The sequence below is a fragment of the Lactuca virosa genome, chromosome 8 (assembly GCF_052849685.1).
Source record: "Lactuca virosa cultivar CGN04683 chromosome 8, Lactuca_virosa_CGN04683_v6, whole genome shotgun sequence".
NCBI classification, from domain to species: Eukaryota; Viridiplantae; Streptophyta; class Magnoliopsida; order Asterales; family Asteraceae; genus Lactuca; species Lactuca virosa.
Genome location: NC_136433.1, coordinates 80,982,270 through 80,996,707, shown reverse-complemented (window position 1 = coordinate 80,996,707; position 14,438 = coordinate 80,982,270). Strand labels below are relative to the sequence as shown.

General features: G+C 33.1%; 1 protein-coding gene across 2 annotated transcripts; it reads right to left on the bottom strand.

Annotated features, from left to right (window-relative positions):
- Positions 1 to 7,018: 7,018 nt before the first annotated feature.
- On the bottom strand, positions 7,019 to 8,807 carry LOC145132573 (dehydrodolichyl diphosphate synthase CPT3-like). Of its 2 annotated transcripts, none has more exons than XM_079067415.1 (2): positions 8,489 to 8,807; positions 7,019 to 8,013 (listed from the first exon to the last, which is right to left on the bottom strand). In XM_079067415.1, exon 2 carries the CDS (start codon positions 7,968 to 7,970, stop codon positions 7,161 to 7,163), a length of 810 nt encoding a protein of 269 aa, XP_078923541.1. In that variant the 5' UTR covers positions 7,971 to 8,013; positions 8,489 to 8,807; the 3' UTR covers positions 7,019 to 7,160. The 2 variants fall into 2 exon arrangements, with proteins under 2 accessions (XP_078923541.1, XP_078923542.1); XM_079067416.1 differs by having other exon boundaries at positions 8,580 to 8,793.
- Between the last annotated feature and the right edge of the window lie 5,631 nt (positions 8,808 to 14,438).

Below are 14,438 nucleotides of genomic sequence, written 5' to 3'. Positions count from 1 at the left end.
ATTCATTGTTCCTTATGCCCGATTTGTGACAACTCTACAAAAAGATATTCAGCATGTGCTCATCAAGTGTTAAGTGACGTCCCAAATTCTTCTCAAGATAAGTTGTTGGTATGATAAATGCTTATCTAATCTTATTCTTATCCGTGATTTATGTGGTTTTTTGGATTTGTTGTATAAATCTATGGCTCATAAAGCAGTTTTGGAGGTGATCATAGTCACTATGTGGTGACATTATTTCCATGCAATTATTTTTTAAAAGAAAATAAAAATATTTTATATGTTTAAAAGGGTTGTATTTCAGAAATAATAATGTATCATATTTTTTTATAAAAATAAATTTGGTTGTATAATATTTCTGAAACACAAACATAAACATTTTAAACATATAAAATATAAATAGATTTGTCTAAGTTATTATATAAATATATTTATATTTATAAAAAAGATTACACGTTACTATTTCTGAAATACAAACATTTTAAACATATATAATATTTTTATTTTTCTTTTAAAGAAAATTAATTGAATTTAATCAATGTCATATTATTCATATGTTTAAGTATTTTAGCATAGTTAATTATCAGCTAACATATGTTTTTAAAATTTTTTTTTTGAAAAGTTTAAGTATTAGTTAAGAAATATATTCAATCTTTGATAAAACTAAATGAATTTAAAATTTGAATATCAAAAGTTTATATCGAACCAATATAAAATTTACCGTACTTAAAGGTAAAAATATATTTCGGTTTTGGTTTCATAACATATGTATGGTAATATTATATTGGTTTGATATAAACTTTTGATATTTAAATTTTAAAAAACTATTTAATATTATCAAATTTTGAATATGTCTATATATATATATATATATATATATATATATATATATATATATATATATATATATATATATATATATATATATCAAGGTAGGTTCTGTTGACATGCAAAAGATTTGTAAACTTAAGGGTTTTTTCGCAAATAATATTTTATGGTAACCTTGAAACATGTATTATAGGTAAAAAGGGAAAACCCGACAAAAAAATGGCAAGTTTGTGGCATAAACAAACCAAAAATCATTCGGAGGGTAAAACCGACATCCATCGGAGTCTTTTTATGGAACTCAAAAAAGCATTTAATATAATAAAAACATTTTAACTACTGACCCAAAAAACAATTCACTACAATGGTAAAAAAAAAATTTAGGTCGATTATTAAAATCTAACATCCCAAAAACCATCTCATATATCCTCTAAGAACACCATTTAGCATAATTTGATGCATAATACAATACTTTTTTCATCCCCGTGACATTATTTAGATTAATTTTCACTAAATGGTTACAGTTGTTCCTAAGAGCACATTGGCTATTAGGGTCGTAAACGAACTGAACGTTCAACGAGCTGTTCGTGGACCGTTCGGCGGGAAGTTCGTTTATTTAATAAACGAACGGACATGAACACAAATTATCGTTCGTTTAGTTAAACGAACGAACATGAACAATGGTCTCGTTCGTTCAATTATGTTCGTGAACGTTCGTTTATGTTTTTCGTTTACGTTCGTTCATATAAGTTCATTTTATGTTCACATATGCTTAATTGTGTTTGATTACATTAGTGTACTATATGTTCATATATCTTCAATTATGTTTTTTTTTATTTTTATCTTTCTTCATTTATGTTCGTTTGTTTATGATTGTTTAGCATGTTCACGAACATAAACAAACGAACATGAACAATGTAATTTGTTAAACGAACGAACATGAACAAGGAAACTCGTTCGTTTATCCGTTCATGTTCGTTTATTTGTTCGGCTAACTTAAATGAACGAACATGAACAAGCCACGTTCGTGTTCGTTCGGTTCGTTTACAGCCCTATTGGCTATAGTGTTTTTTTCTTTGTGGTTGATGTAGTTTTCAAATAGACAGAAATAGTCCTTGTACGAGAAAACATTACATAAATGATCCATATGTTTTATTTTTATTTTTAAATTCGGATCAATGGCTAAGGGTATGATAAAAGAATTTGAAACCGAATAACTGAACCGAACAAAATGATATTTGATTGACTTTGTTTCTGTTATTCGGTTAATTCAGTTTGGTTAAACAAATAAAAATACCTTATTTTGTTTGGTTTTGGTTAGATTTTTATTATTTTTGTTAAATCGAAAAAACGTAATAAGCTATTTAATAAATATATATTTTTATAGTTTATATCTATAAATTAATATTTTATATTTAAATTGATGGATTAGTTACTAAAAAATATTTTGCTAACTCATTATTTAATTATTAATCATTATAAATTTATAATTGTTTATATATTGTATTAAAAAACAACAACTAGTAAGCCAAATATTAATTAACCTTTAGTTATTTCTTTCTTTTGTATATATAGTAAAACTATATTAATTTGCATCTAAAACTTGTATGACTACATCGACAATTCAAGACAACATATCATGAAATGATGAATATAATATGCTTTTTCATTTGGTAAAAGATTAATAAGTTTTTTTTAGTTTAATATTTATTTTTACATAAGAAATTATATTCGGTTTAACCGGTAAACCGAACCGAATTAACCAAAACCGATTAAACTGAACCTTATATGGTTTGGTTATGGTTAGTTTTAAGATGTTAAAAAACCGAAAAAAAAAACGAAAACCAAAAAACCGACCGAATAATACACCTACCCATGGCATCCTCGCACAACTTTCAAATTTTTTATTTTTGAGACTTTTTTTTAATATTTTCTTGGATTTGGTCCAAACTTTCTTTATAAAAAAAGTTCAACTTTTTTATTTTATTTTTATATGTCCTCTAAAACTTAAGCCCCGTTTGATAGTTGCTGACTAAGAAAGTGCTGACTGAAAAAGGTCTGTCCGGGTAAGAAATCCTGACCGAGTAAGAAACCATACTGTTTGATTGTATATCTTATTGAATGTACTGACTCATAAAAAATGACCATTTTACCCTACTACTTGATTGTACATCTGATCACACACTTGATTTCAAACCAAACATATATGAAAAAATGCAATAACAGCAACAAAGGTCCAACATACATAATATATATTTATCTATAACCAAACTCTCTACCAAGGAGTACCAAAACAAAAAATTTCTATTTGGTGGATTGTTTTCATTGAGCAATCACTTGAAGGAGTACAAAAAACAAAAAAAAATTCAAATAAAAATCAAATTTAACATTAAGGCCACATCAAACTATTATAACCAATCTCTCTACTAAACAGGGGAACAAAAGGCCTTTCCGGATAAAAATTGTGTAGGGGCAAAATTGTCCAAAGCAAGAGAATTACCAACTACCTTGTGAAATAAACATCAATTGTAGCCATAACAAACATCAATTGTAGCCACTTCAAACTACCAACATCATATCCTTGCCATTTACATATAATGATATATTCCCAGCACATCCAACAGTTACATCCAGCTATATCAGTTCCGCATATGCTTAGAATTAGTCACAGTCCATCAGAAGTGAGACAAATAGTATCTTACTTCCATTATATAGAACCAATTCAATCAACATTTTGAACGATGTAAAAGGTGAAGCTAACAAACATAAAAAAATAACAATTAATATACCTGCCTATTAGCTTACGAGTACCACCACTCCAGTAAAATTTGAGAGATTAGGAGAGAAGTAGCGTAAGGAGAGGAAATTATCCCCAAAAGAAAATCAATGCCTTTTTTTTTCTTTCTTCCTTACTCAACCAGCAGATACAAAAGAAAAATGAGAACATAGGAACATATGGATTCTGATTTGATTTCAGATGGTTGATTGATGGCAAGAAGATGAGTGGAAGTGATTTCATATGGTTGCGTTCTTATTGCTGTTGTTGGAGATATAAACGCAAATAAGAAGGGGAAACATACCTGCAATTAAATTCGAACCAAGTGGAGAGGCAGCCCATCAATCAATCTAGAGAGAAGGAAAGGGTGCAACTACTGGTCAGATGTGATCGATTTTAAGAAAGCAAAGAGGGTGTTGGATCGATTGATTCGGTGAATCCATTACGAACGAGTCGCAAAGGGGTGTTGGATCGATTCTTCCTGCTGGGATACAATACACACGTACACGTACAGAGATACACATACAAGGGCAGAAGTGGAATACGACATCTTCCTTTCTCAGTCAGCCGATTCCTTGTTGCTTACCATGTCAGACTTCAATTTCCGAGTCAGAAGGTTTAGCAAACAAATTTAGCTGACCGACTCAACAAAAAATGTCTGACTTGACTCGGTCAGACACATATCAAACAGGGCCTTACTTTTTTAATAAGACAAAACTGCACAATTGGTCCTTGTGGTTAGCTGAAAATTGTCACTTTGGTCCAAAAAGTTTTGGACTAGCACCAGAGGTCCAAACTTTTCATTTTGTTGCGAGTTTGATCCAATTTGCTATGAACTTTTTCTTAATGACCATTTTGCCCTTATTTTTTTTTCTTTTGCAGTTTTTTTTATTATTTAATTATTTTTTTATTAAAGGAAAAAAATAAAAATAAATTTTGATTTTCTATTTTATTTTTATAATTTTTTTATAATAGAAATAAAAAAATAAAAATGCAAACACACACACACACACACACTCTCTCTCTCTCTCTCTCTCTCTCATTTCACACAACACAGATCCACCTTTAAGAACATGAAGCACGCCCATTACTCCCCTCCCTTCTCTAGCGAAGTAGATCCTTCGGTCACCACTCTAAACATTGCCAAACCACCAACAATCACTAATTTTGCCTAGAAAAATCGAGCCACCATGAAAAATCACCACCATCGAGAACTCATCATCCCTGTCTGCCTTGTTCTTCCATTTATCTTCTGATCAAATTGCAGCTCAAAAAACATATTAAGAAAGATGAAGGATGAAGAATGAGGAATTGTGATTGAATGGAGAAGTGACGCCTGTGATCGAACAAAAATAAAGAAAAAGAATAAGGGTCAGACTTGCAATCGAGTTTGAAGAAGGAAAGAAGGAGACGCATACAAAAGTAATGGAGGTGGTTTGATGATCTTCGACTTCATATCTTTTGTAAGTTGACGATGACAGAATTAGATCTGGGAATGGACACACACACACACACTTAGGTTTAGGCTGGGAATAATATCATCAAAGTCGAACCGTTTAAACCCAGATGCATTGAAGACGACGCCTGCAGTAACATTGTATATCTGGTGCACCATTCGAAGTGATTTCAAAAATCGAATTTCATCTCCTCTCAGCTCTCCTCCCCCCTCTCTGTTCAGACCAGATGCACTACGGCTATGGTTTTGTCATGGTGGTTCAAAACAGTGGAAGAGGAGGCAACGGGTTGGCGAAAACGAGAATGAAGGTTATTAGGCAGAGTTTTATGTCAAGCAGGTGGCAATGGTGGGTGATTAGTAGTATTGAATGGTATCAAGAGCAAGAGTGGGAGGAAGAAGATAAGCTAGATGGGTAAATTTTTGGGAGGAGAGAGAGAGAGAGAGAGAGAGAGAGAGAGAGAGAGAGAGTTTGCATTTTCATTTTCTATTTTTTATGTTATAAAAATTATACAAATTAAATAGAAAAGACAAATTTTCTTTTTTCTTTTTTCTTCTGAAGAATCTTTAAATAATAAAAAAAATGAAAAAGAAAAAAGTAAGGCAAAATCGTCATTATGAAAAAGTTCATAGCAAATTGGACCAAACTTGCAAAAAAAATGAAAAGTTTGGACCTCTGGTGCTAGTCCAAACCTTTTTGGACCAAAGTGTCAGTTTTCGACAAACCACATTGACCATTTGTGCAGTTTTGTCTTTTAATAAATAGTTTTTTGACCTTCTTTTGCATCTTTATTTATAAATGCATTTTTTACGAAATCGTTTTACAAATTTGTTTTTTACAGAATTATTATTTTTACATATTCGCTTTTATGTATATTTCTTATTTAGATTTTTCCTTTTTAGATTTTTTTTTTCAAATTCGTTTTCTATTTTTTTTACATATTCATTTTCATATATGTATGTTGTTAAAACATGAGTTAATATCATAAAAGATTCTTATATATATTTTCCGAATTAAACCTCAACTTTATTTTTATTATTTCTTTTTAAAAAGACCTTGCATTCTACTATTTTTTTAGATTTGGTCATTTTAGCAAGTTAGTGGTAATCTTCCGGTTTTAGACAATTGTTTATGGAAAAACCCTCATTTTTTGTTTCCAAAAAACCTTCACATTTGATAAAATATTTTCGGAAAAAGATTTTAAGAGGGTTTTTTTGGAAAAGAAAAAGTTTGAGATTTTTTCAAAAAAAAAAATTAAAACCGAAATATTACAGATAAACCTGCTAAAATGGTCGAATCGAAAACTTTGAAAAATGTGAAGTCTTTTTTTTGAACAATAAATAACAAAAGTTGGGATTTAATATAGGAAAAACCCAATGTAGGGTCTTTTATGATATTAACCCATCAAACATACTAAAATTTGTTTCTTTTTAATATTCGTTTTCACAAACCAATATGCATTTTTATTTATAGTTATTCGTAATTTTACTGTAAATTATGTCTTGCTATAGTTGGTGGAGTTTTAAAAATACAATGCTTATGTATTTGTGGTTGTGTGTTTACATTGGGACAGTCCGTGTGTACGTGTGGCTTTGCCATGTGTGTATGGTTGTGAATGCGTTTGAATGTTTGGCAAAAACAAAAAATATATTGCTACTTTTGTTTTTGCCACACACAATCTCTCTCCAACACGGTCAACTTTTACAAAAAAATATTGTTTAAACTCTCGTTGCAACCCGAGGACTTAAAACCCTCGTTTAAAACAATTTGCAAATTTAATCCATTGCATTAACATAAATACAATCCCACACTTTTACGATGGTTTTTGTTTGGGTAATACTGATAGGCGGCCATGTGATAGAGTACTTGCCATTAACAGTAAAAAGTTAAATCCATAAGTAACATTTGGTAAGAGTACCTCAAGTTACCTTTACCAAAACATACCCAAAGTGATCAGAAAGTCAAATGACCAATAAGTATAATACATAAAACATATGATCTTGACTTCAAAAACAACATTCAAACTAAAATACAACATGACATAAAAACTATCCTTAAAACCCCTAGATACCCATCCAATCCCATTAAAAAAAATCATTCTTTTCAATCTATACTTCACTCCCTATCTTCTTTTGATTATTTATATAACAGAAATGCTTTTGGAAGTCCAAAACCGCCTGAACAAGATGCCGGAAGCCAATCTCCGGCCACAAAACAGGCGGCGAATACAACAAACAATCACCACTTTGCCACAAAAGAAAATTACTCAAACGGGTCTCGCCAGATGTACGTATTATAATATCAGGGTCAGGTGTCACTCCCATATACATATGTCTCTCAATATCTGTCACATCAATCACACTCTTTTCATCTTTTTTATCCCGTTTTTCTTCACAAGATTCTAGAACAGCATGGAAGATTTCATCGGTTGAAGTATAAGCAATACAAATTGACAAAACCGCCCTTGAGTTTTTACCAGTTGCATCCATTGCTCTTTCGGCTGCTAACCTAACGGGTTTGCTTAAAAGTTTAAGGTTTCCAATGAAATAAACCCTAACACCATATTGGTTAACTATGCTCTCTTCGTTTATCAACCCTTTGATCTTTTCCTCCATTAAGTCCATTAAAGATTGGACTTCTTCAGGGCTTCGTTTGAAGTTTTCTATGCTAAAGGCGTAAATGGTAACATACTTTACTCCCAATTCATAGCAGTATTTAAGCATTGACATTAAGCTTGTAAACCCAACTCTATGTCCTTCCCCTTCAATTAAATTATGTTGCTTTGAGTATCTTCTGTTTCCATCCATTATGAAGGCAATGTGATTTGGGATTACAGATACAGAAAGGATGCTGAAAAGGCATTTTCTTGCAAAAGTACCTAAATCCTCGTAGATTTGTGTTCTTTTTTTAATAGCCATAATAAGTTTCCAAGAAGTCTGAAATGCCTATTGTCTGCTAGACCTGTTAGTGAAGATTAAATGCTTAGTTAACCCAACCCTCAGGGGAAACACAAAATTCATAGAAAATATTCCAGTTGAAATGATCAAGAAATTGAACAGTAAATTCATATATTTAGATTTCATGATGGGTAATTGATACTACGACAACAAACAAGATAAAGTTCTAATTTGGGATTCGTGCTTGATTGCAAGTTGCAACACAAGTTAACAAATTTATAACAAAATACACAACTAAACAAAAACAATAGAAATAATAATTCCAATAGAAGCGATCAAGAAATAAAACAGATTGCATGATTGCTTGATTGGTCCTACGACAAGGAAACAAATAAAATTCAAATTTTGATTTGGATCAAACCTAAAAATTGTTAATTGTCATTGCAACTTAGCTATGAGAATTAACAGTTTCACTAAGTAAATCGAACTAAGATCAGTACAATTACACCTAAATCATAATTAGTGACTGCGATTCTTACCAGCATGAGATCAATTGTCGAATAGTAGTACGCGGGCAACAAAATACAAACAAACAGTTCAATAACATAACGTACGAGATGCTAAACTAACCACCGAAACGTTTTCTGAAGGGAGATCGTCAAAAATAATCGAGGTTTGTAGTGATACTAGATGAAGAATACGGTAGAAGGAGGTGGCGTAGTCGTCGAGTCTAGGCGGTGGACGACAAACGACGACGACCAGTATATGGCGATGCACTCAAGGAAAAATTGGGGGTTTTATAGAATCTCAAAATCGCGGAGGAAATAATTAACCCCCTGCTTTATTCGTTTTTTGAGTAGCAAACGTACACAAAAATTCTAAAGATTATAAGTTTTTATTGTTTTATTTAAACATCAATTTTTTATCGATTATACTTTGGATTTATCAAATTTGTTTTATTAAAAGAAAAAGACAAATAACCGGGTTTGGTCTTCATTCCTGGTTTGCCCAGTAACGGACTATATTATATATTTACTAAAATCCAAAATCCTTATTTCAAGAATGGTGGTTATTTTGTTAATTCTAAAAATAGATAATTATGTGTTCATGTGGTCATGTTTTGTGAATATTCCTAAATTATTTGTTTGTTATAATAATAACACAGTTAACTTAGAATTATTTATATACAAATTGTTTATTTTGTTATACTCATTTAATAATACAATATCTAAAGTTATTGTAATAAAAAGATTGTGTGCAAAAAACCAATAAATAAAAATGACATTTTTGAAAATCTAGAAAGGTTATAGAAAGAGATCGTATATGGTGTAAAAATGGTGTATGATTGGAAATAAATCACTATTTATACAAATTTTAGAGTAAATTACAAGGATCGTCCAACGCACATTTGATTCATATTTTCAAAAATTAACCCGGATCATCCATCGTTAGTTTAAAACTTACACGCTTCATCTCTGAAAGACGAATTTGTTGCAGGTGTAGTCCGTTCTAGATTTAAAATGACCATAATGCATTTGTCTATTTATATTTCAATTAATCCTATAACATTTATTATTATTTTTAATTTAAAAAAAATGGGTCCCACTTCCACCACCCCTCCTCCTCTACTTTCACCTCACCCACCCAAGTATCTATCCCATATTCTCTCTAAACCTGAAGAACACCACACACCACCATCACCTCCAAAACTCCGACAACCGCCACATCCCCTATGATGTCAAAATACAGCCATCGGAGGTTCATCTAAAGTTGGAAACAAGAAGCTCATGAGATCTTTCAACGTTTCCCTCATTCATGAGGTTGAAACTTACTTTTCCGATAATGAAAACCTAGCTCGTACATGTGTGCTCCTCGCAATCGATGGCGCTGTTGCAGTCACAGCTTCGGTGAAGTCGTCACCAGTGGAGGTACATCTGGCCTCCAATCCGCCATCGTTTCCACAGTCGGAATCGAAGCTCCATAGCTGAATCTGCACCTTCGCTGCCTCCTTCTTCACCTGTGCACCACAATCGATTCTTCTCCGGTCTCCTTAAATCTCTAATAAGTGGTAACCCTTACTCCGGCGGCGAAATAGGGTTTGGGTTTCGAACCTTTAGAAGGTGACGACGATTTAGGGTTTGTTTTCGAACATCCACTGCACTTTATGCTCCTATGGTGGTGTTAATGTTGACCGATGGTGGTGTTGTTTATCCATCTGTGGTGGTTGTCAGAACTATGGAGAGGAAGACGAACCTGGGGTATGGATTGACGAGTTTTTAGATCTAGGGTATGGATTTTATTTTAGGGTTTATATTCAGGTTTCTTTTTTATTTTCGAGATGAATGGTGGTGCTTGTCAGAGGTATTTGATGGAGGGAGGTCACATGTGGCCGTAGGTTGCTGGTGGCTGGAGGTCGATGGTGGCCATAAGTGATTGTGGTCGGAGGTGATTGAGAAGTTATCAAATGTATTGGCAATTTCTTTTTTAAATGTAGTAGTAATTATTTTATTATTATAAACAAATCAATAAATAATTAATAAATAACAAAAAATAAATAACCAATCAAAAATAAATAAATAAGGGCAAAATGGTCTTTTTATGCGCGGAGGGACTAATCGTGCAAGAAAAAACTAACCCAGGAACGGTCTGAGTTAATTTTTGCAAATTGAGACTAAACGACGATTTAGGGTTTGTTTTCGAACCTCTACTGCACCTTCTGCTCCTATGGTGGTGTTAGTGTTGACCGATGGTGGTGTTGTTTATCCATCTGTGGTGGTTGTCGGAACTATGGAGAGGAAGACGAACCTGGGGTATGGATTGACGAGTTTTTAGATCTAGGGTATGGATTTGATTTTAGGGTTTATATTCAGGTTTCTTTTTTATTTTTGAGATGAATGGTGGTGCTTGTCAGATGTATTTGGTAGTCAGAGGTCACATGTGGTCGTAGGTTGTTGGTGGTTGGAGGTCGATGGTGGCCAAAAGTGATTTTGGTCGGAGGTGGTTGAGAAGTTATCAAATGTATTGGCCATTTCTTTTTTAAATGCATTAATAATTATTTTTTTATTAGAAACAAATCAATAAATACTCAATAAATAACAAATAAACCAAAAATAAACCAAAAATAAATAAATAAGGGCAAAATGGTCATTTTATGTACGGATGGACTAATCGTGCAAGAAAAAACTAACCCAATAACGGTCCGAGTTAATTTTTGAAAATTGAGACTAAACGACGATTTAGGGTTTGTTTTCGAACCTCCACTGCACCTTCTGCTCTTATGGTAGTGTTAGTGTTGACCGATGGTGGTGTTATTTATCCATCTGTGGTGGTTGTTGGAACTATGGAGAGGAAGATGAACCTGGGGTATGGATTGACGAGTTTTTAGATCTAGGGTATGGATTTGATTTTAGGGTTTATATTCAGGTTTCTTTTTTAATTTCGAGATGAATGGTAGTGCTTGTCAGAGGTATTTGGTGGTCGGAGGTCACATGTGGTCGTAGGTTGCTGGTGGCCGGAGGTCGATGGTGGCCAGAAGTGATTGTGGTCGGAGGTGGTTGAGAAGTTATCAAATGTATTGGCCATTTCTTTTTTAAATGCAGTAATAATTATTTTATTATTATAAACAAATCAATAAATACTTAATAAATAACAAATAAATAGAAAATCAATCAAAAATAAATAAATAAGGGCAAAATGGTCCTTTTATGTGCGGATGGACTAATCGTGCAAGAAAAAACTAACCCAGGAACGGTCCGAGTTATTTTTTGAAAATTGAGACTAAACGACGATTTAGGGTTTGTTTTCGAACCTCCATTGCACCTTCTGCTCCTATGGTGGTGTTAGTGTTGACCGATGGTGTTGTTGTTTATCCATCTGTGGTGGTTTTCGGAACTATGGAGAGGAAGATGAACCTCAGTTATGGATTGACGAGTTTTTAGATCTAGGGTAAGGATTTGATTTTAGGGTTTATATTCAAGTTTCTTTTTTAATTTCGAGATGAATGGTGGTGCTTGTCAGAGGTATTTGGTGGTCGGAGGTCACATGTGGTCGTAGGTTGCTGGTGGCCGGAGGTCGATGGTGGCCAGAAGTGATTGTGGTCGGAGGTGGTTGAGAAGTTATCAAATGTATTGGACATTTCTTTTTTAAATGCAATAATGTCACACCCCCAAACCGGAACGGCGGAAACGTTCGGGGGGCGGAGGACGTCATGTTTAGTATCACAACACATGTATCATAGTAATCATAGTAACAAACAACCATTGTATTAATATTAAAGTGTTTACAAGTAGTGATTCACAAAAGATTGAATCCAAAAGTAAATAACAAAACAAGACATGAAGCTACTATGCTCCATCTTCTGAATCTGAGCGCGCGTACCTGGCTACTAGTTTCCTGGGAATACAAGTTATTTTGAAAGAGTAGATCAGCATTTAAGCTGCTGGGTTCATAAGATTTTAGTGATGTAAAGTAAGTTGTAAGTTCTTTTTAGAAAAGTTCGCTTGTTCCTCCAGAAAATCCTATATTTCCTGATCTGATGAAAGATAAGTAAAATGACTCTACAATCCTTTCTATGAGTACTAAACGGATACAAGTTATATAAAACCCAGAGTAAACAAACAATCGATTGTGTGTATCTGCCCTAAGCTCACAACCAAACAAGGAACAGGAAATGAGGCGGAAGGCACACATCCCATTGTTTGTTAGGTCTTCGTTGTATATAACCCTGGCGTATTCACTTGGTACTCACGGAGTTAACTGTAATAGTTCCTTTATATTTGATGAAAACATTCTTTAAGAAAAACCCTTATTTTCTTTAGTAAAAATGGTAACCTCAATAGTTCCTTCTATAATCACTTAGTTTATAATAGCTATATATAATCTAATATCGAACAGATAGTTAATTGTGTGAATCTGCCCTAAGCTCACAACCAAACAAGGAACAGGAAATGAGGCGGAAAGCACACATCCAACTACCTATCGGGTATTAATTATATATAACCCTGATGTATAAACTAAGGTATTATAAAATTAACCACCTAAGGTCCTTTAATTTATACTGGTTTAATAAAATGGATTAAACCTTTCACTGATAAGTTTCTAGTTTAGTTTACTCAATGTTCTATCTGAAGAGTATGTTTTGTACTAGAAAACGGTGTATTAAATTAGTGTACTATGACCTGACCCATACCTGGTACTGCTTATGATTACTTAGTGTATACGGAATATATATATAGCTAAGATCGGATAGATAGTAGGCTGGGCGAATCTGCTCTAAGCCCACAACCAAACAAGGAACAGGAAATGAAGCGGAAAGCACACATCCTACTACCTGTCGGATCCGATTAATATATATCCCTGATGTATAAACTAAGGAATCATAAAGTTAGCATTATAGGCACCTTTCTACTGGATGTACTAAGACTCGACTGATCTGTTTGTCTCTTGTAAAGATGTAAGTTTTCCCTAGTTTATAACTATCTTTACTCGAAAATAGTTTGCATTACCTTTCAAGTGAGAATGTCACAATATGAAAGAAATGGGAAAAATGAAAGTATGCAGTAGTCTTTTAAAGTGACTACTGAAGTACTGACTACCTTAAAAACCAGTTTGTTTACTTAAGGTCATAATGTGATGTGGTTGTAACCATACTAATAACGTTCTCCCTCCAGGAGACTCTGGTTACAAAACGCGACTTAACAAACAAATTGCTAAGCCGTGAAGTAGTCTCACATTAAAGTTATATTGTTCTTGTTTTAGTGTTAGTATGTTCCTCCCTGAACTAGTGTATAGTATGTTCTCTCTGTTTCTCGTTATAGTATGTTCCTTCTGTTCTAGTGTGTAGTATGTTCCTCCCTGTACTAGTGATAGTATGAACTGAACCCCTAAACTATACCTATTATAGTTTACTAGTATGTTTACTTGAACTGTATCTGATTTGAAAAAGACTCATTTATCTACTGAGTTATGATTGTACTTTAAAAACGGAGTTTTATAAACTATAAAGTAACATAACTTTAAAAGAGTTGTTGCAATGATTTGATCACTTATAAACACATAAGCAATCCTTTAAAATGATGTTTATCACAAAGCATTTACACAATTATCATTGTGTTCAACTTGTATTCCCCCCTTAAAAGCATTTAAAACAATTAAAAGAATGATTATAGGGGTATGAACTCACCTTATGTGGGTGATTCAATCGAATATGCGCGTAAGGATGAAAAGTTCCATGAATGAAGTCCCGAGACACAAACGAGTCCTAAATGACATATAATGGCATATATAGGCATGTAATTAGTGTTTAAAAGCAACTAACATGCAAGGAAACTATCTTAGGGACTATGAAACACTTGAACTAAGTGTTAGAATCACATGTGATTAATCAAAGGAGGTTTACGGCCACACTATGGAGTGTACGGCCAAGGTGTGTACGGCCATGGAGTGTACGGTCGTACACTCATGGTAAAACATGCATCAAGAGGGTGTTTG